This window comes from Musa acuminata, chromosome BXJ3-2, assembly GCF_036884655.1.
Source record: "Musa acuminata AAA Group cultivar baxijiao chromosome BXJ3-2, Cavendish_Baxijiao_AAA, whole genome shotgun sequence".
NCBI classification, from domain to species: Eukaryota; Viridiplantae; Streptophyta; class Magnoliopsida; order Zingiberales; family Musaceae; genus Musa; species Musa acuminata.
This window is the reverse complement of record NC_088350.1, coordinates 31,001,807-31,023,510: the sequence shown is the minus strand read 5'-3', so window position 1 is coordinate 31,023,510 and position 21,704 is coordinate 31,001,807. Positions and strand designations below refer to the sequence as shown.

The window sequence follows — 21,704 nt, the reverse complement described above, 5'->3', positions numbered from 1 at the left end:
AGAAAACAAGAAAAATGTCAGCGCAAGGAGGGAGCAACGGTGGAGAGTGGCCGGGGACGGCCGGCCACCAACTGAGAGCAAGATGAAGAAGAAAGGGTCCATGATGGCACATGCTCGAGACATGTGTCAGTCCATGGGCTCAATCGAGGGCCCAATAAGTATCAAGAACGGGCTACGTGTTAAGTGCCACGTGCCACCACTTCAGACCCTGCTAATAAATAATACACCATCTGATCATTGAGCGATAAAAGATCAGTAAAATCTCTCTCTCTCTCTCTCACATATATATATATATATATATATATATATATATATATATATATATATATATATATATATATAATCTCTCTAAATTTGATCTTTTTATATCTCCAAATATTACGTTAGGTGTCCCAGTAAATCTCCTTAATTTATCAAAAAATGGTGATGCTGAAATTTTAATTTTGATACCCCTTGAAAATATCTTCAAATTTTATGTATTTATCATCATCTTCAATGATTACTACATAATTCACATTGGAAAGATTAAAGGGTATATCTTAATATTTTTGAGTAATTATATTAAACTTGACAGAGAAAACGTCATTTTGTAATTTTATAGAAATAAATCCATAAATCACATTTAAAAAATCTCGTTTTACTATTTACAATCTTACTATTCATAATCCTCTAAAATATTAACTTTTTTTTATTTTTACAACTCTTTTAATTCTAATTTTATCTTTATCTTTATCTTTTTTTTCTTTTGCCTATAACTTTCGCGTATGTATTTACTATCATCAACTCTTCCCATTGTTACCTTTGACTTTTCTCTTATCACCCCTATCGCCTACATATATAGTTACTGATGACTCTTCTTATCGCCCATTATCACTGACCATTATTCTAATCTATCTCTTAGTTACTTTTTATCATCGTGCATATTACTATTGTAGATTCTCTATATTGCTCGTTACCATCGATCATATAACAATAAGTAGTGGCCTGTCCCCCCACTACTTAATGTTATCGAACATCACTCCCAACCTATCCCCTAATGCTTTTTATTGCATTTACACAATATTGTTATTGACTCTAACTACTTCTGGTGTCACTAATCATTGCATCCATTCTATCTTAACTATTCTCTAGCATTGATCATTGTCCTTAGCTTATTAGCCTATGCACTTTATAGACTCTCTTTATCGCTTGTCACCCCTAGCATATGCTTCATGTCGTTGGCGTTCTCCACGCGATGAAGGAGGAGAGAAAAAAAAAAGATAATGAGAAGAAAGAAATATTTTAGATGTGGAGTGAAATTATTTTATTAAAATTAAGTTATAAATTGGATTCTTGTACATTTATTTACAAAAGATAACTTAGAAATATTTAAAATTCTTAAATGGTAAATAAAAAAACGGTGTTGAAAAGACTAATCTCCCTCGCCACGAGATCATATCACCACCACAATTGCATTGTATTTCCATCCTCACCCTTGCGAGAAAAGGCACGGATACGATCCAACAAACCTTTTCTATCCGCGGACGAAACGAAGGGGGCCGTCAAGAGTTCCGATGGCTCGCACTGGTGCGCTCTATCTCCTCTCCTACAACTCCCTCCAGTCCCTCGGATGGTCCTCGGCCCCCTCGTCTTCCTCCTCTCTCCTTTCCTGCTCGCATCTCTATCTCGTAATCTCATCGTGTTCTTATCTCACAGGGCGCTCGCCCTCGCCAGGGTCCTCAGCAGCTACTTCTCCACCAAATCTGTCGATGGAGCCTACGCCTTCGCCGGAGACCTCATCTGTTGGCAGCTCACATCCCTTTCTCATCTCCTGTAGTCCGTTCATCAAACGCTAATCACTCACATTTGTTGTTGTTGGGTCTTGTTCTCTCTTTTCGGACTCCTGGAAGGTTTTCTGCAGACGATTTCGTTCGTCGAAGTCGTCCATGCGGCTGCCGGTGAGTTCATTAAATTGATTCCGATCTTTTTTTGTCTCTTAGATCTTAGTTGTGTTCTTGGGTTGATCAGGCTTGGTTCCTAGTGGGGTTATGCTTGCGCTGATGCAGTGGGGAGGGAGGACCCATTTCCTATTGGCCATTCTTCGCCAAATTCCGGAGGTAATCTTTCTCTTCCGAAGATGATCGTAATAATTCACCAATTTTTTTAAAAGAACTATTCCTATTCTATGGTGGAGCATTTGTTTGAGGCTTTGATTACTTTTGAGTCTGAGCCAATTGTGTATAGAACACTTGTCACACTTTGGCCTTAATATTCCATATGACATTAAAATTCAGTATTTGAATATCTAATTTTTGTAAAACCAGGCTTTTAATTATATATTTTTTGCATCAGGTTCAAGGCCTACCATCAGTTTTCATAACCTTTATGTCTTGGAGCATGACTGAGGTATGTCATGATGGTATATCTTGTTGACCTCTTATTTTTATGCTTTTATTTGACTCGGCAAGAAAAATCAGACCTCAAGGAATTCTTTTGCTTAATGATTGGACGTGCTTGAGTTTGCCAATGCTATCAATTACTGTTATTTTCAGGTGATAAGATACCCACATTATGCTTTGAGTTGCATTGGGATTTCTCTATCATGGCTAACTTACCTCAGGTTTGTTATATTAACTTAAGGCTTTGTTTAGCTTTCTAGTGTTCATGTTTGATGGCCGAGCTTGGATGACTTATGCAGTGGTGTATGTTCATATGTTTTGGTAGGCAAATAAGTTGTTACTCAACCAAAACTATAGTCTATAGCTACATACATACATACATTATTCTAACCACTACTCACTATGGAGCAGATACTAGTAGCTTTACAATAATACTTAGAGTTCCCTATTACTGAAATATCCTCTGTCCATTTCAATTGAACATAATGATCCTATAGCTTCTTTGACATTTCTTACAAGTTACAATAACCCTCTACTAGAGTTTGCTGCTGTTGGAAAAATTAATGTATTACTTCAAATCCAGATGTAGTTATACTGCAGCTTCTAACAAAATTTTCCATACACTATGTACCACTGAATTATCGCTACAATGATTGGTGAAACATTGAATTTCTCGCTCTAAGTCATATAGCTCCTCCTGATTTTACAAAACTCCAAGAGTGCAGCCCAAATTTTCCTTGTAGTACAGCAAGGAAAACAAATTATTTCAATCTTCAGTAGAAATTTTTCTAAATTTTTACAGAATTCCTTTACAAAGCAATCAATCTTATTTATTAGATCGGATATTTTGCAATGGTCATGATTTTTCTCGGACTCATTCTATGAAGTGACGGAAATGGCTGTAAGATTGTGGAAGAGCAGATATGTATGGCCACTAAGAGCAACTCATACTTTGTATTAATAAGGTGAAGTTATACAAATCCAATAAGGAGTTCAACTCATTTTTTTTCCCGCACAGTTTTTGTTGGGGACATTACACGGCCAAAAGAGAAAACTATTCTATAGCATGCACTAGATTAGCTACTAAAATCAGTATTCATCAAACATGAGTGCAATGACAAGGAGTAGTCCACCTTGCACTTTCTTGCAACTTGTAGTGTCTCTTTTGTTCTAGAAGTCTGCTCATTCCTCATTGTTTTTTGCATTCTCAACATCCTATCCCTTAAATAAAAATTTTCCAGCATAATATTCATTGCAGGTCTGGGTATTGATAATTCATCTTCTTGTTACTGTCTTAGTGCCTAGTGCTATTTTACATATAAACAGTTGATTAATCAATAACTACTATGACCTCTAGTTGCAAATCTCATAGATTATATGGCCTTGGTCTTTAGAATAGAAAAAAAATTAATGTCAGATACTTATATGCCATGGGCATCATCTATGAACTGTCACATGCTTATCCAAATGTTTAATGAAATGAGTAGTCCAGAAATCCTGTTTCCAACCAGGGAAAATCATATATTCTTTCAAGAAATTTGTGAAGCTATGTTGCAATGTACCATTGTTTGATTATATATGGGTATGTCCTGCAAGAACAGATAATTCTGGATCCATCTAAAAAGAATAAACTCCTCATGAAGAAATGAGAACTTCTAGAAGTCAGTTCTATAAAATCATGTAAACTACTACATGTTTCTACTTTAAATTCCCAATGTGAACTCTGTATAGCAAGTAGCGTCAGTATCAGTTCGGAATCTAGAAATTCTTTGGCATCTAAAAGGATGGAATTTTGTGATTTTAAGGATTATGGTCCCATGCAAGTTGTTGTAGCAAAATTGACATAAATGAATATTTATTCATTTGATTGACGTACCGATTTAGAAGACATGAAATTGGTCTTTAGACAAACATTTGACATGAGTTTAGCCTTTAGCTAAAATCAGCTTCTGGCTATATGAGCATCCTATTCATACCTCCAAATTTTCTGGAGCTTCTGGATTATCTTGTTCTTACTATAGCAGTTCTGTTGAAACAATGGTTCATTTGTACATCCCTCCTCATGCAACAGTGCAAACTTTGGTACATAACTTTACATCAGAAGGATGAATTACATACTTTAGGGGGTGCCAATAATTGTTTGTATGAAATGCATGGTTAATTTGCATCGCTGGATGCCTGTATGTACTCATAGCAGAGTTTACTCTTCAGGTACACTGCTTTTATCATTCTGTACCCCATTGGGATAGCTCCAGGCGAAAGTGAGTCTGAGAACTACAAATCTAAATATGATTGAATCTAGGGTTTCTTCTGACGTAGTTGCATACAGTGTGGCTCATGTACCAAGCACTTCCATTCATAAAGGAGAGGAACCTTTATGCAGACTTCTTTGACAGGCTCTCAATCAGCTACTACCATTTTGTTTTGGTATGTTAGAAGTTCTTAATTGATACCCTGTATTGTTTTACTAGATTTGATATTTATTCAATATTTGTGCAGGCTGTGCTGATATGTTATCCAGTTTTGTGGCTGAAGCTATATCTGCACTTATTTAAACAACGACGATCCAAGTTGGGGAAGCATCAAACTAAGAAAAAAGTTTGAACTGATCATGTGTTCAATCACCATCAATATTTGCTGGAGATAAGAAATTCAATGCCTCGAATGGGTTGGCATATTACCAACTGGTTTTACTGTTTAGGTTACCAATGACTCCAGGTTATCTATTTCAAGCATCATCTTAAAATGCTAAGATCTAAAGATCTGATGTCTGTTTAGTTGCTTCAATTTTAGTCTTTTTCTTGGTGATGAAGAAACATAAACTAAAGACCAGTGGATTTTTCTTAATACATATATGACCTCTATCCATTTTTATGAAACAAGTCTCTTGCTCAATTGCATTTATAATGGTTTTAGTGCAGGGTTGTTTGCATATATAACCTAATATCAGGTTGTCTTCCTTGTTAATTTAACTGTCAGATCTTTACACCTGGTTAACTGGCTGGAGGTTTCTGTTTGGATAATTGCAGTTAATATTAAATGCTTTACTTGTTTGTTTATATTACTGAGTTAAGCTTGCAATCACTGGTGATATAAAATTAATGAGTTGAGATTTCTTGACTCGGATCCAAAACATGCATTTGGGGACATGCAATGTCGGATTAGATTGAGTTGGCGAGTCGATTCGTTGAGCAGCCCGACTCAACTTGACCCTGTGTGCAAACATAGATCGACTACTTCGACTCGGTTTCTTTAGGCTTGAGCCCGTACCCAACTCAACCCGTTTGTTCTGTTGAACCAGTTGACATTCGACGCTTCCAATCGCCCTTTCGCTCCTCTACCTCTAGCAGCCGCGGCGGTGCTCTCTCCGCTATATAAATGAGGTCTGCGCCATGCAATCTATCGAACACCTTCACTTCATTACGTCCAACGCTCCTCGACACCCAGAAAGCTCATGCTGTTCTCCTCAAATCCGGCATCCCGATAGAAGGATCTGATGTCGTCCATCGCTACTGCAATTGCTCCGCGTTTCAGGACGCGCGCAAGCTGTTCGACGAGAGGTTCGAATGGGATGTGGTCTCGGCTACGGCCATCATCGGCGCCTTCGCTCGCCGCGGTCGACATCGTGATTCCTTTTCGATTCTCTCTCGCTTGCTTTTCCTTGGGATCAGGCCCAACCAATTCACCTTCGGTGCCACGCTGCATTCCTCCACCGCTGTCGGCGATCTCAACATCGGTAAGCAGCTTCATGCTTTTTCAACTAAGTTGGGTCTCCATTCCGATGTCTTTGTCGGGAGCTCTCTTGTGGATCACTACGCCAAATTGGGTACGATTAAAGAATCACAATTCGCATTTGAGGACACTCATGAGCCTAATGTTGTCTCGTACACTGCGTTGATGAGTGGATACTTGAAGATCGACAGGTTCCATGAAGCAATTCAACTATTCTACGAAATGCCGATGAGAAACGTTATCTCATGGAACGCTATAATCGGGGGCTGTAGTCAGGTTGGTCTCAGTGAGGAGTCTGTCAATCTTTTCAATGCAATGTGTCGAGAAGGTTTCAGGCCCAACCAGTCCACCTTCCCCTGTGTTATTAGTGCAGCTGCCAATATAGCAGCTCTTGGTATGGGCAGAAGCTTTCATGCTTCCGCTATCAAATACTTGGGTCAGCTTGATGTTTTTGTGGTTAATTCGCTGATAAGCTTCTATGCCAAGTGTGGGTGTTTACATGACAGTATTTTAGCATTTGAGAGGATTGAGGGCAGAAATATTGTTTCTTGGAATGCCATGATTTGCAGTTGTGCACAAAACGGAAGAGGGGAGGAAGCCTTGGAGTTCTATAAGAGAATGCAGAGGTCGGGGTTAAAGCCAAACAGTGTCACCCTTCTCGTAGTGTTGTTTGGCTGCAGCCATGCAGGTTTGGTTGATGATGGATATGCTTGTTTCAGTATAGCCAAGGTTGAACAGCCAGACATACTGAGAGCTGAACATTATGCTTGTGTGGTTGATTTGCTCGCTCGGTCAAGGAGATTTGGTGAGGCAGAGAGGTTTCTTCAGGAGCTGCCTTTTGAGCCAGGAATTGGGTTTTGGAAGGCATTGCTTGGAGGGGGTCGGATACATTCGAACAAGGATCTGGCCAAGACTGTTGCTAATCGAATTCTTGCGCTAGATCCAAAGGACATTTCGTCCTATGTGTTGCTATCCAATTTGTACTCTGCTGCAGGTAATTGGCAGAGCGTATCGGTGATCAGGAGAGAGATGAAGGAGAAAGGAATGAAGAGAACTCCTGGATGCAGCTGGATTGAGATTAAGAACAAGGTTCATGTATTCTTTAATGGAGATAGGAGGCATGCTCAAACTGATGAAATTTATATGGTTTTAGCAACATTCTTGGATACTTAAAAAGTTCAGTACCCTACATGCTTTGGCCTTGAAGCTCAAGAGTGAGCTAAATTTCGTGAGTTCATGCATGTTTAAGCTGTGTACATGACATGGAACTCTCAGGTGTTATCGCTGAGTCTTGGCTCTTCTAACTATACTTTCAGTAATCGGAAGCATGCTGTTCTTCTATCTTCTTCCATTTCTGTAGCAGATATTTAGAGAGAGAAAGTATCGAGCCCCAACCCCTGTTATACTCAAATTGGATTAAGTTTTCATATGTCCTTATTGGAGCATTCAGGCACTCTCTTCTGGTAAAGATTCTACAAGACTACCGAACATAATTGTTTTCCATGTGCATCTGGTCTTCCAAACACTGGATGCAGAAGCAGCTTATGGCACAGTTATATTCAATATGGATTATTCATAATTGATGAATGAGAGAACGGAAACCTAATATTTTCTAGTGCGATGTGATTTTTTACAAGATTCTTTATCAGCTGCCACTGCTTGATTGTTATGCATAATCTGAACTTTGGACCGTCCAAACAGATGCTTAAAATTCTGATGTGCCAGAATGGTGCTTGAGGGAAGATGAGAAGTACTTGGGTCTTGGGAGCTGATTTCCTATCGGAAGATTGTCATACTGGAAATTGGATGTCGTATCGGAGGATTGGTTGATGTGTTGGAGAACGGATTTTGTGTTTAAGGTTTGGGCATCGTGTCGGAAGGATCATATATCACATCGAAAGATCGGATGTCATGGAAACATTGATATGTTTAAGGATTTGGCAATGTGCTGACGCATAAAGCGATGTGTCAAAGGTTCAAACGAAGTGTCGGAAGATCGGATGACATGCTAGAAAAGTTGACGTGTCAAAAGCCTCGAAGATATGTCAGATGAGTAGTTGATAAGTCAAGGTCTTTACGTGGCTGACTAGTTATAAGTGTTCCCGACCTGCTCACATTGGGTAAATTACTTTGCTTGGCCGATTAACTATAAAGACTTTTGATTTGCTAATATCGGGCAACTTAGTTTGTTGGGTCGATTTGCCCACTTGTCTATGAATTTGGCGTTGTAGATGCTTGTGTCCACGAAGGACGCATCGGATGTCAGGATGGTTTTTTTGTGCATGAAGGGCGCATCGAATGCTTTGGATGCTTTTGTTCGTAAAGGATGCATCGTGTGTTGGAGATGTTTATATCTTTGAATGATGCGTCAAAAGTAGGGATGCTTTCATTCACAAAGGACTCATTAGACGCTTAAGATGTTTTTGTTCGCGAAGGACGTATTATACGTTGGAGATGCTTATGTCCATGAATGACTCACAATAACGTTGGGATGTTTTTATCTATGAAGGGTGCATCAAATGCTTTGGATGTTTTTATTTATGACAGAGAAGCTTATGTTCATGAAGGACACGCGAAAGTCGAGATGCTTTTGTCAACAAAAGATATATCAGACGCTTCGAATGCTTTGGTCTGCGAAGGATGCATAATGCATCGTAGATGCTTATGTTCACGAAAGGCGCATCAAATGTCAAAATTCTTTTGTTCGTAAAGGACACATTAGATACTTTGGATGCTTTTCTTCGGATGCATCACATGTTAGAGATGCTTATGTCCATGAAAGATGTATTGGATGTTAGAATGCTTTGGGCCATTCTGACCGTGCTTTGGATTGAGGGCAGAGTGTCTTCACTAGAGCACCCATTGAGCAGGTTGGTAGGATGACATTCTTACGGCATGGGCCCTTATTCTAATGCCAAAATGATACAGAGAATGTCGGTGATATCTAGATCAACCTAATTTAATTCAAGCTCATGTGCACAAGAAGCCTAGGTGGAGTTGAAGGGGGCATGAAAATTCAATTATATGTCGACCTACATAAAGATTGAGGTTAGGTGGGATTCCCGATGTGATCCATTTGATGCTCTAGTTAGTTTCATAATAAAAAGTGAGAATTTAAGTAAATAATAACTGACCTTGATTATGGATTTTTTATGTTGGGTTTAACTAAGAGAATACTTTATGATATAGGTGAGATTGAAATTTATTAATTTGTTTCGGACATGTGTAAAATCTCTCTAAATTAATCAAATTTATTAATTAAAGAATAAAATAAACTGTTTTTTCATGGCTAAACCAATCTCTCATATGATTTCAAATGATTAGGGTCATACGGCTTACATACTACAGCAATGGTCGGAGAGATTCATGATCCCTTCTGAGTCCCTTATCCCTGAGATGTCGAAATTTTCGGAGCTGCAACTTAGACTTGTACTTGTGGCATCCTAAGAGTTTGTAGTAGTTTGCAACTCCTTGAAAACATATGAACGATTAAATTACTTGCAACGAGAGTCCTTAGTAAAGTATAACTCCTTTGGTCTGTGTGTGTACCTGATGTTTTCGGATGCCACAGTACCATACTGGTCCATCAGTTGAAGATCTCAAAAGCCATAATTCATTTTTCTGGAGACTGTTCAGATACAACAATAACGAATAGACATAACAATGATCAATGGAATGGACTATGCTGTTACCTACTCCGTATACAAGAAAAATATATGGGTTTGAATCGGAGGGAGACAGCCATGATACAGAGATAAATCATCCACACAATAAACTCAAATGCGAATCCAAATCAAGCATTTGGATTCGCAACAAATACCTGGAAAAGCAATTTAAACTTCATTACGGGGCAACAGTGGTTCCGCTTCAGGGGTGGAACCATCTGAACCTTGTTTCCATATACTCTGCAGAAAGCTACGCGTCCTCGGCGGAGTGTGGCCTGATGATACCTTAGGTGATGATGGATTCAGGCTTTGCACATGTTGAAGGCAGACCTGTAACGCATCATGCACCCTCACAAAGAAATATTCTTTGCCAATCATCTCTATGAGATTGGACCTTGAGAGCAGTAGGTGGACCTCCCGATTAGGGTTGGCAATGGCGATCTGAAAAGCACCCACAATTTTGAATGAGATTTGGTGGTCATGCAAAATGATGTTCTTGAATGATCTTTTTGATGTATGTTTTCAGTAACCTGTATGCCTCGTGATCTGTACTCTTGATTCAAGTCCTTTAGAGCTTGAACTGCACTAGAGTCGATGTATGTAACAGCTGCAAAGATTTAATGACAAAGATCAAGAGATGGTTTTGGCTTGTATAAGCATTTTTACATCCAATTCTGTCCAAAAGACAGGCAAATAGATTCATGCTTCACGAATTCAAGCATTGTTTTATCTCAAATTGCTATCTAAATCAAGTGACTTAAAGTTTTGATTGGATACCAGTTTTAGTAATCTACCATATCATTATGCTATCGATATACTACACTGCCTGTTATCATTGGATTTGTATTTTCAAGCTTTCATGTTCCAAGGTCATCAAAGACATTAATTCAGCATGATACAACAAGACCTCCTGACTGCATTGTTAATAGAGATGGCTGAAAACTCTCATCATAAAATATAATTCTCTAAATGAAAATCTAAGAAAGTACAATAAATTTCTTAGATTTCAATTTGAAATAGCAGATAGAAAACTTACGTGACATTTCAATGATAACAAAGTATATTCTTCCAACATCTGGCCCACGTTTTGCGCTACCATCAAGATCGAGTTCATATTCACGTAATCTGGCAACAGGTTGCAATGATCATCAAACAACACACTACGAACCTTAGAAGGTCAGTAAATTTAAAAGGATGATCAAGTCTTGATGGCTAAGTCCTGATGACATGTAATTTTTCCCAAAATCATGCATTCTGAAAGAGATTGATGCTCACCTGTCTTTAATGTAACTTATGTTTGCAAAATAGATTGGTGAATCGATTCGGATAATAACTATTCCATTGTATGTGTATGCTTCAGGATACTGCAGAATGTTTCTATATACAGTGGTTCCAGGAAGACGTCCCAGTACAGCTGCAATAAGAACCATGCACATATTAGCTATAAGTACTACTGGCTGATAGCAATGTAGTGATTGTGTTTATCCTTTATTCTGAGACAAAGTGGTTAGTATTATACTTGGAAGAACTACCCGAATTTGAAAGAACAAAGCACATGTAACATGCATAATATGTTGAATTGTAAACATGATCAGGCCAGATTACCTGGTATATGCTAAATTCCAAAGAATGCCTAACCATGGATCTTTTGGGGCCAGCTAAAAAACAATATGAAATTTTTAAAAATAAGTTTATTGTTAACATCTAAATTGAACAAACATGCATGAGAAGTTATTGCTATATGCTGCAGATAATATTTGAAACATCTATAGATGCTAAACTATTTGCATAATAACTGCTTAATTCTTGATCTGCAACTTGAGAAACATGAGATTCTTTTTCCATTCACTACCAGACAACTATTCCTTTGGATAAAGCTGGTTTAAGTAGAAGAACACACAGGAAATTGCAATCACAACTAAGTCCAGAATGATCTTAGCACATGAGCATAGCTAACAAACTCAAAGATAAAACTCACCTATGTGAGGATTTGCTGATTCATGGATGACAAATGCAAGTGAGACGCCGACCTGCAAAAAAAAGATGTCCCATAGTGAAACTATCTAAAAATTTTAATGCAGAATGTACTGATATGGCGATAGTACATTTAAGCCCTCAGAAGCATATTCATAAGAGAAATGATAAGAACTTGGTATGTTTGGTCTTAGGACAGCCTCATTCTAGAGGTCAGGAGTGATAGATAAATCATTCTTATCACAAAATAGCAGGACTGGCATGCTTCTTGCTTTAGACCAATTAATGCAAGACAATATTACATGTATGTTGTGACAATGAATTTTGACAAACTTTCCTTTCCTTTGATTTCATGATTTTAGTGAATGCTGATTACATGAACTGGTGAAGGACTGCATTATTGTCTAATGTAATCAGGGTGAACTGACTAAATATTTGAAGTTTTTACAAACAGAAAATGAAGTGAGAAATGTAGCAGTACCAGACATTCAACTAGGAACTAGTTCTTTAATAAGAACTGGAAGTGCTTCCTTATATTATTTCTTCCACATTTTTGTCAGCACAGGGGAGAGCTGAAATTTATATTGGACAAGTGACCATTACATTAGATCCAATACTCATCAACATATTAGAATAAGCCCCATGCACTGGTCTCACATATAAGAATCCTATCAGAATTTATAACATACAAAAGTAAATAGATGTGTGTAGCATCTAAAAGAGTGGTTAATAAATTGTATATGGCTGGATATAAGCATTGAAAGCAGAAGTATTAGAACTTACCCCAATAAGAACACCTATCTCAATGCCAAAGAATAATGTTGTAATGAAAGTAATGGTCCATAGAAGGAAATCCTTCTTATCTAGACACCACAAGAAAATAGCTTCTTCATAATCCACCTAAAAAAGTATTCAAACTAAAGTCAGAAACAGTTTAAAACTTCTGCATGATGCATGCTTTGGTGTAGAGATAGACTGATAAGATTTATGTTTCCTTCACTAACTCGTTGCTAATATATCTAGAAGATCACAATTCCAAGATACATCTACAACAATGCCATATGAAGGCATAAACAATCACGTCTGAGAATCCACTTAGTTGTGTTTTTATAGTAAAACATTGTTGATATTGATATATATATAGAGAGGCAGTACCAGGTCTTATAAATACCAGCCAAAGCAGAGAAGGGGATTATTAATAAAGGGGGAAAAGGGGGTATCAACAGGTTATGAAGTAGCACCAAAATCAATTTTCATCTGCATTGACGCTTATGCTCTGGATAAAAACATGAAATGGACTCCATACATGGACTCCATCAACATTCAATAGCTGGTTGAAACATGGAAGCATCTAATTTTTGGTAAGTTTTTCAGAGTAGAGAAGGAAACAAGAGAGGCACTCAGAAAGAGAAGATGATTTTTAGTTGCTGCAATTCCAGAGACATTATGCCCCTGCTTTCAGCAGCCCAAAGTATATACCAACCAATTGCTACCTTGAAATTTAATGCAACAGAAATTATTGTAATGGTAAGGGTCCGGTTCTTTTTGCAAGAAGCTACATAAGGTTGTACACTGACAAATAGAAGTATTGGATTGTAGAAGAATAAAAAAAGGTTCTTATTCCCAAGAAGTGATGCTGGTGAACAATAGTTTTTCTGAAAATATTTCCCTCTGGAGGTGTGTCACTCTTGCATCCAATATCTTAAATGTTGGTAAATAATGGAATATGAAGCTGTCCAAATGAACAATGTAGTAGTAGAAATAGGTGCAAGATAACAGCAAGTTATTGAATGAGGCGTTATATCCAACAGCCACTAGTGGCATCAGTTCCAGTCATTCAGCAATTTATACGGAATTGGTTCCTTCAAATAAGTAACAATGATAAGCAGGCCCAAGAGTGAAGAAAAAGAAGTTAAAGAACACATACAAGCATTGACTATTCTTACCAAGCCCATGACAGCAGATATCACGATGGCAGCCAGAGCACACTGAAATGGGTGCAACAAAAACGAAGGTAAGCAGGGAAATTCAGTGATGACAAATACATATCTAACAACTACAAGAAGCAATTATAATTTATATGCCACAGACATCCCATAAATTTATTTAACATCATAGTTCTAAAAAATTGCCAATTGTTCAAATAATGAAAGAAACACAGAAATAGTCATCTGATTAAGTGAGACACTGTTGTCACTAATTGATCAGGACATCATCCATTCAGATGGAACTTGCGCTAGAAGAATAAATGGAAATTTTAATACAACCATAACTAGACAGGTCAGAGATGCAATCATCCTTGTCCTTAAAGATTTGATACAATATATGATAAAAAACTGTGTTGCCATAAATGCAATCAGTTCTGAATGACAGATAGAAAAAAGAAGGTCTCTCACATAATATTTGACTCCATAACAATAACAATAAAGAATATAAGCAAATAGAGAAAGCATATTTGATTCAAACTTTAAATAATTGAAAAGGTTCTGTTAGTCTAGCAGAGATATTTCATATCTCGGACATAAATATTTGATTTTCAGCCAAGGCTAGAAATCAGACTTATTCTAGGATCACCCCCTTTTGCAGGGTTGTTGTATCCTATTAGTCAGAAGTGGTTTTTCATGGTAAACATTTCGTTAGAGCCAAACAGAAATAAAATATTCAAATCAAAATCACCTGTAATGACACTATAACATGCGATGTAGATCTAAGGCTACAGACATACCTGAGGTATTTCAGTGAAAAGTGGTGTCAGAAACAAAAGAGCACATGCCATTATAATTCCCATTATAATTCCAGATAGCCCAGTTCGAGCTCCACTCTCATTATTTACAGCTGACCTTGAAAAAGAACCTGCATAAATTTGCTAAAATGTCAACCAATAGAAACAAGTCAACGTTGAGTTTTTCATGTATATTGTACATACAGAATGGGAGAACTTCAGTTCTGGGAATTTGTTTCTAGACAAACAATATATCTTACCAGTTGAAGGATATGATGAGAAGAATGAACCACAAATATTCGCCACACCAAGACCAAATAACTGTAAAAAAATAAGCTTGAGATTTTTATATGCAAGAAAAATTCAAGCATACAAATTTTGCATCCACATAGTTGATGAGTGTGAATTTGAGTTGTTGGACAATAAATTTGCCAACAGCATGACCAACTTGATTTTAAGCATGCAAATAGTACTTACGACAAGGTTTGGATTTGAAGTTCAACTTCAAATGTGCCACAAAAGCAACAGCAATGAATCAGAAAAAAAAAATTCTGCCAATACAATTCTAAGTGGTGGCTCCAAAAGTTAAAATAATAACAATATGGTGTCAGATTGTCTACATCACTCTAGACCAGTCAACTAATTTTGGAATGAGCAGTTCCCAACCATGAGGCTGATGACACACAGTTAAAGACATTTTTCAGATGGAGCCCCAGAGCTTCTGAACCACTATTGCAATCGCATATACTGCACCCATAGCCCTAGAGCTTCTGAACCATTATTATCCATATTCAACCACATAAGTGGTGGACTTACAGCCAGAATGCAATTTGCATCTTAAACTGAATCATTTGCATTGCAATCGCAATACATGCTATCCACTTCAGTTAAAACCCAAACACTGTTTCTTATATAGATCATGACCCCGATTCAGGGTAATGAATGATAGCAATGTGAAATACTAACAATTATAACATATATGAATAAGTGAGATTATCAGAAGATACAATATTGTGAAAGTCAACCAGTAATTTTTTTAAAAAAGTAGACAATACTGCATTGTAAAATTTTCCAACTATTACCTCTTGATTCGAGTCCAATTCATATCCATTTTTTGCAGCCAAAGCTTTGGCAATACCCACAGATTCCTGATATTAATGTGAAGTAAAATAATGATGTTGGCATTACACAAAATATATTGTTGCCAAGATGAACAAGAATTAATCATTGCAGAGTTTTTACCAAAATGGCCACACCAGTAATGAGAAATGCTGTTGAAATTAGAGATTTCACATGCTCAAATCCTCTAGGGATGGAGAACTTTGGAAGGCCTTGAGGTATTTCACCTACCTAAATAAAAATAACTATTCAGATCTCATTACATGGTTTAACATCAAACATATTAAATAACTTTGCATTATATCATTCACATAACTCATAGTGATGTACAATATGTATTAATAACTCAGTTCTAAGAGTGATTTGATCTCATTGAATATCAGTGTATCTCACAAGCTAATCAAAAGAATTTCAACTGATATGAGCTAGAAAAATTTTCAAATTATTGTCAACTGCGATGCACAGTGTCAAATAAAAGTTAACAAGGGAAAAAGTCTACAATCATTTCAACAGAATTTTGCTCTATTAGCTCAAAAGTGTGTACGTGGTTGTCTGCCTAGGCACCTCAACCTCTCAAATCGCCAAAAAATGACTCTGCAGCATTATCTTAAAGCTTGTATGTAGCATGTATATTTACCCATTTATAAAGCTTCTGAAGAGAAGCTGCAAACATATGCATGAAGGAATAAATCAAGATTTCATTTAATTTATAAGTACTTTTCCACCTCAAATTTATCTAATTGACTTCTTATTTAGTTATCAATTTCTTCAGCTCTTTATTTGTCCTGGTACAATGCAATGTTTTGTCAAATACTATTCTTATTTTTCCATTCATATCAAGGCTAGTGGCGGGACCTGATGTCAATTAAGCAGGCACTTTGACAGCCCTTGCTTTTGACAATGATTATATTCACCTGTATTCCACCTCATTGTTTAGATTTGTGGGGTACAATTGCAAGGAACAGATCATCACACAAATGCCACAATGTTGTCTGAATATGACCTTAATAGATTCACGAAAAATACAGATATACTTTTACAAATGCAAGCTTAAAATTCAGAATAATGCTTTAATTGAGCATAACTCACCACTGAAATTGAAGATGGATGAAATATTTTGACAAAAATTGTGCCAAGAACAACTGCTGTAAGGGGTCCAGCTGCTCTGACACCCCTTAAATTCTTATTTGATTTTCCCTGTACCATATTAAGCAAAATAATAGTAGAATGTTACTGAACATAATATCTTTAAGACGCATATGATGGGACTAAAATTCATTAATAGGTGGCGAAAATGTCCTACCAGGTGCTTCATTGTAAGAAGAACAGTGAGAAAAATAGATCCCATCACAAAGGGGGGCCATGAGAACTGATGAAAAAAAGAATATTTTCATGTAAGGGGAATAAAATATAAAGGCTTCAAGAAACCCCACTCAAAAATGCTTAAAACAACCATATGCATCTCAAAAGAGAAGCATATAGCATCGGAAACAAGCAATCAATGACTATTAACAAAGAAGTCAAAACTTCAGTATGATGTGACAAAAATATTCCTGCAATATTCATTAAAATTTAAGAGAAAAATATCTTTAGAAAGAAATAATTTATGACTGGAAATATTTCTTACCCAGATAGAAGAATGCTTACTAAAATTGGACTTTGTGCAGCATTTTACAACCAAAATTCTGATATTTTCCTGCTGCCTATAGATGGGACTGAAGGAGATTTCATTATAAAAGAAGATGATTATTTACTACCTCTAATGAAGCTACACTTGTTGCATGAGAAATCATGCATATATTTTTTAATAGTTCTTACTCTTGATCATGACTGAGAGCAGACTTTGGTACAATGATAATGTTGCACCTTTGTGTACATGGAGATTAGAGTTCAGATCTCGGAAACAATGTCTCTATTAATAGTATAGAGGTAAGGCTATGTACATTAACCCTCTTTAGACCCCGTTTTGATGGGAATCTTGGATATCAGGTTCGCCCTTTATTCTTAGTTATAACTCAACTTAGAGCTTCCTCTTCCAAGTTTATGCCTAAGGATAATGTCAATGTCCCAAACAGAGTCACTACCTTCTTCTTGTAGACACTACCAAACAAAACAAGGAACTTGGATAGCCATGCCATCATGTCATGTTTTCATGAGCTAATAAAGTACAACCAAGAAACATAGGGTTCAAAATTGGCAATTCCTAGTATGCTCACTGCAAATAATTGCATACCTTCTAACAGCCAACTGAACAAAAAACACTGACCACAAGTACAATCCTTCACATTTAAAGAAGTGCTCAAATTCAAAGAAAAAGAAACTTACCTATAAAATTTAGTTATTTGTTCATTATGCACAAGCCATTTTTCACCTTATCAATCCAAAACACAGGACTATATATCAAGTGATCATTGCCTTTATTTTAATATTTCAAAAGCGCTTTAGGTCCAATTTTGTGATGAACAAAAGAAAAAGAAACACTATAGATGAACAAATAAACATGAATAACAACAAATGCATGCAGAAGTAACATGGATCCCAAGGGATCTATTCATGTCAAGTTAAATTATTAAGTGTTGTGTTGAAGGTGAAATTTGAGGAGTTAACATCATTGAACAACTAGAGGCTTAGGTTCAGGAAGTTGTGTGGATGATTCAGTTAAATTATCATCAGAGTTATCATTGGTTATCTAGTGAATTTAGTTCTTGCAGTTAAGATAGTCAAGAGACAATCAGTGTTAGTTAACACAATCAGTTTTAAATCATGCTTGGCCAAATATACATATCAAGATTTGTGAACTAGTGTGGCACATAATTGTTTCTCATTTGCATCACTACTATAATGTCTGGTGATCTATTTATTGGATTTTATAGGTGAAAGAAAATTAAGAAGATAAAACAAGACCAAGGAGCGAAAGTAATATATGATTAAACAAGGCCTTCAATGATATGTTTATATATATATATATATATATATAGAGAGAGAGAGAGAGAGAGAGAGAGAACAGCTTCACTGGAATAAGTGGAATAAGAAACATGGATTATCTTTTCTAGTTTAATCTTTATTGGTCAAATATGGACCATCAACAATGCCAACAGCTTTGCTGCATAGACGATCAGCACAGAGGTTTGGCAAGTTGGTCCTAGTTCTCAAAAACAACCAACATAAAATGAGAACACAAAGCAATAAAACAAGTGAAATACCAGAAGAGAAAGCAAACAATAACAACATGAGAACCTCACATCATCAGCTCCAGCAATTATGCTCTTGACTAGTGGTATTATTTTGCTGCTGCGAACTATGCTGTATCCCAGGAAGTATTTGGACTGAGATAATGCAATTACAATGGCCGAAGCAGTGGTGAAGCCTGATATCACAGAGTGACTAACAAAACGAATAATCCACCCAAGCCTGTAGCAAATTACAAACATTGGTCAATCAAAGTTAACGTGGTCTCATAGTAGCATGGAACAGATACTACTTTAAGAACACTGAAGAAGCCAGAGCAATATGAACAAAGAGGAATAAGACGTAATTAACAATGGCAATGTGCTAATGCCAACAAGTTTTTATAAATTGCCAATGTTCTAACAGATTCGCTTGATCCCTGCATTTGGAAGAGCAGATGAAACTACTCAAGTTAGGGCAAAGAGGAGAAGTTCGATTACCGGAACAAGCCCATTAGGCATTCCAATATGCCAACCATGAGAGCCAGCAGAATTGCTAGCTCCGTGTACAGCTCGTCGGAAGAGTCGACGATGGGGCTGAGAACATTGGACACCAGGAGAGAGGTCAAAGCCACGGGGCCGACCGCGAGCTGCCGCGAAGACCCGAAAACGGCGTACACGAGTACCGGGACGAAGCCTCCATCTGCACGAAGCATTGGCCTTCAGAACCACAGCACATGATCACTTCAATGAGTGAAAGAACAAATGTGACAGTTACAACAGATAGAGATGCGGTTGTGGTGATACTTACAGAGCCCGTAGATTGGCTGAAGGCCTGCTAACTTGGCGTACGACATGGCCTATCAATTCGAACCAATTCCATCAATCCAAATTACGACGTGCCAAATCAAATGAAATCAACATATTCTCATCGAAATTACTATCCAATTCTTGGATCTTAAGGCATATGCGAAGAGAAGGAAACGTATCGAGATAGCTACTTCCTCTATTGCTTTACGGACGGAAGTAGAAGGGAACAGCATCGGCGACGTTGGACCAGGTTGTATGGGATCGGACCAAGAGAAGGAAAGAGAAGTGGGGGGAGGGAAAAACCTGAGGGACGAGCATGACGCCGACGGTGATGCCAGCCATCAGGTCGGCCTGGAGCGACTCCCGCCACCGGTACGTCCGTATCCACCGGGAGCAGGGGAGGAGGAGTTCCAGCCACGCGAGGGCCGACATGCCCCGGACCTTTTCCGCCCACCGTGAGGCGAGCGCCGCCGACTGCAGGTAGGGGGAGGGCGGCGCCGGGTTCTGCAGCGGGATCACCTTCACGGCGCGGCCCCCACCCCCGCCGAGGCTGCTGCTGCTGGCCACCCGTGCCACTCCGCCACCGGAGGCAGAGGAGGAGTGGGTCTCCATTGACTGGATCGCTCTCCCTCTCCCTCTCTCTCTCTCGACCGGGCGAAGTACCTACGCCGCGGTTCCTCTTTTCCCTTCAGCCAATCATAAGGGGTGCGAGCCACTTATACCGTCCAATTGTCGTGGGCCTCTCTTTAAATCCAAACTCTTGTTGTTCCTTTTTGCAAAAACGCCCCCCATTGCAGCGTACAAGCCTGATTGCTTGTGCCCCTCAAATTTGTTTCTTATGGATTTCTCGTTGGGTCCCAACAAAGCAAAAAGAAAAAGCAACAATGCATCAACTTTTTAGATAATTATTATTATTATTTTTTACCTCAGGATTAATTTAGTTTAGTGTCTCAAATTATATGTTTGTAATGGTGAGATGGGGTTTGATGGATACTATGCACAATACCTTATCTGAACATGAATGCTCAGACAAGATAATTATTCTCGTAAATAAAAGCCTGGCAGTGACAAATAATCTGTACGCATTAACGTTATTTGCATAATACATATTCATGTATTTTGCAATAAAAATGTTCCATATGTATGTCCTAATACATCATATTTTCATTTTATGCTAAATCCGAAACAGTGTGTGGCAGATTACCAGTTGGATGATATATAGATCTAATTATCGAGAAACATTTGAAGCACGTATTAACTTTTCTTAAACCAAGCAGAGTAGGCATTTTCTCGACTTGCAACCAATGTTGGCCAGTTGGGAAACAGCCTGCGAAGAAAATGCCTGTTATGCCATGGTGTCAGTAACACGGAAGAAGACTTGAGGTTCATTAGTTGTGACTGAGAAAGCTCAAAGATTGCTTCTTGAAACGGGAGGATCGAAGGAAGCTTTTGTTCAAACCATCGTCCAGTTTTGTTGCAGAAAGAAACGGATGACGGAGATTTCTTGGGAAGAGGATGAGTCCCAACACAAATCCTTCTGTCAGAAGCCATGGATGGCATACACAGTTCTTCTGCTGAGGCTGCAAGGATGGAGGAAGTCCCGTTATCCTCTTTCTGCTGATGCTGTTGCTGCCATCGAGGGTGTCAAGTTGATTGATATAGCTTCCTCCTCCTCCTCCTCCTCTTCCTCTCTTTGGAGGAGGCGTCATTCTCTTTCCCCATAAAAGGAAAGGATTATAAGGAGGAATCTGAAAAAAAAATATATATCTTTAAGGTTTTTATCTGTAAAAAAGGATGCAGTGAGGTTTCGTAACGTGAACGGACTCTACAATACGTGTCGCACGTGGCGTCTACCGGAGAAATGAAATGAAAGATGGAATGCGCATGATTTGATCGTACGGTGGCCAGTCTTTGACGAGATGTGTGGTCACATGACGCTGGTGGCAACGTGCAGGTTGGGGACGTACTTCGATAGGGAACCCGGCGAGTTACGTTTGTGGAATGTATGTGGATGGGAACTCAGGCGGATGCGGTGTCAGCTTAATAATTTAATCGATCCATTTTGATCGGACTCGTCAATTATAACGAGATAGAATTGAATATTTACCTTTCCAGTTCAATAAATTTTATATATATA

At 37.9% G+C, this 21,704-nt stretch overlaps 3 protein-coding genes across 3 annotated transcripts; 2 read left to right on the top strand and 1 right to left on the bottom strand.

The window, feature by feature from the left end:
* The first annotated feature begins 1,482 nt into the window (after positions 1 to 1,482).
* LOC103975400 (uncharacterized) lies at positions 1,483 to 5,273 on the top strand. Its single transcript, XM_009390356.2, has 9 exons — positions 1,483 to 1,612; positions 1,696 to 1,781; positions 1,890 to 1,937; positions 2,008 to 2,096; positions 2,332 to 2,385; positions 2,532 to 2,599; positions 4,590 to 4,639; positions 4,708 to 4,805; positions 4,878 to 5,273. The coding sequence occupies exons 1-9, from the start codon at positions 1,554 to 1,556 to the stop codon at positions 4,980 to 4,982; spliced, it is 657 nt and encodes a 218-aa protein (XP_009388631.2). The 5' UTR covers positions 1,483 to 1,553; the 3' UTR covers positions 4,983 to 5,273.
* Positions 5,274 to 5,655: 382 nt separating this feature from the next.
* LOC103976233 (pentatricopeptide repeat-containing protein At5g42450, mitochondrial) lies at positions 5,656 to 7,426 on the top strand. The gene has a single exon (XM_009391445.3). It carries the CDS (start codon positions 5,757 to 5,759, stop codon positions 7,281 to 7,283), a length of 1,527 nt encoding a protein of 508 aa, XP_009389720.2. The 5' UTR covers positions 5,656 to 5,756; the 3' UTR covers positions 7,284 to 7,426.
* A 2,274-nt stretch (positions 7,427 to 9,700) lies between these two features.
* LOC103975401 (sulfate transporter 4.1, chloroplastic) lies at positions 9,701 to 20,277 on the bottom strand. The gene is made up of 17 exons (XM_009390357.3): positions 19,871 to 20,277; positions 19,569 to 19,617; positions 19,259 to 19,460; positions 18,833 to 19,001; positions 16,894 to 16,959; positions 16,680 to 16,787; positions 15,714 to 15,821; positions 15,554 to 15,619; positions 14,732 to 14,792; positions 14,475 to 14,602; positions 13,696 to 13,737; positions 12,533 to 12,649; positions 11,754 to 11,805; positions 11,051 to 11,189; positions 10,812 to 10,900; positions 10,306 to 10,382; positions 9,701 to 10,216 (listed from the first exon to the last, which is right to left on the bottom strand). Exons 1-17 carry the CDS (start codon positions 20,177 to 20,179, stop codon positions 9,944 to 9,946), a joined length of 2,055 nt encoding a protein of 684 aa, XP_009388632.2. The 5' UTR covers positions 20,180 to 20,277; the 3' UTR covers positions 9,701 to 9,943.
* Between the last annotated feature and the right edge of the window lie 1,427 nt (positions 20,278 to 21,704).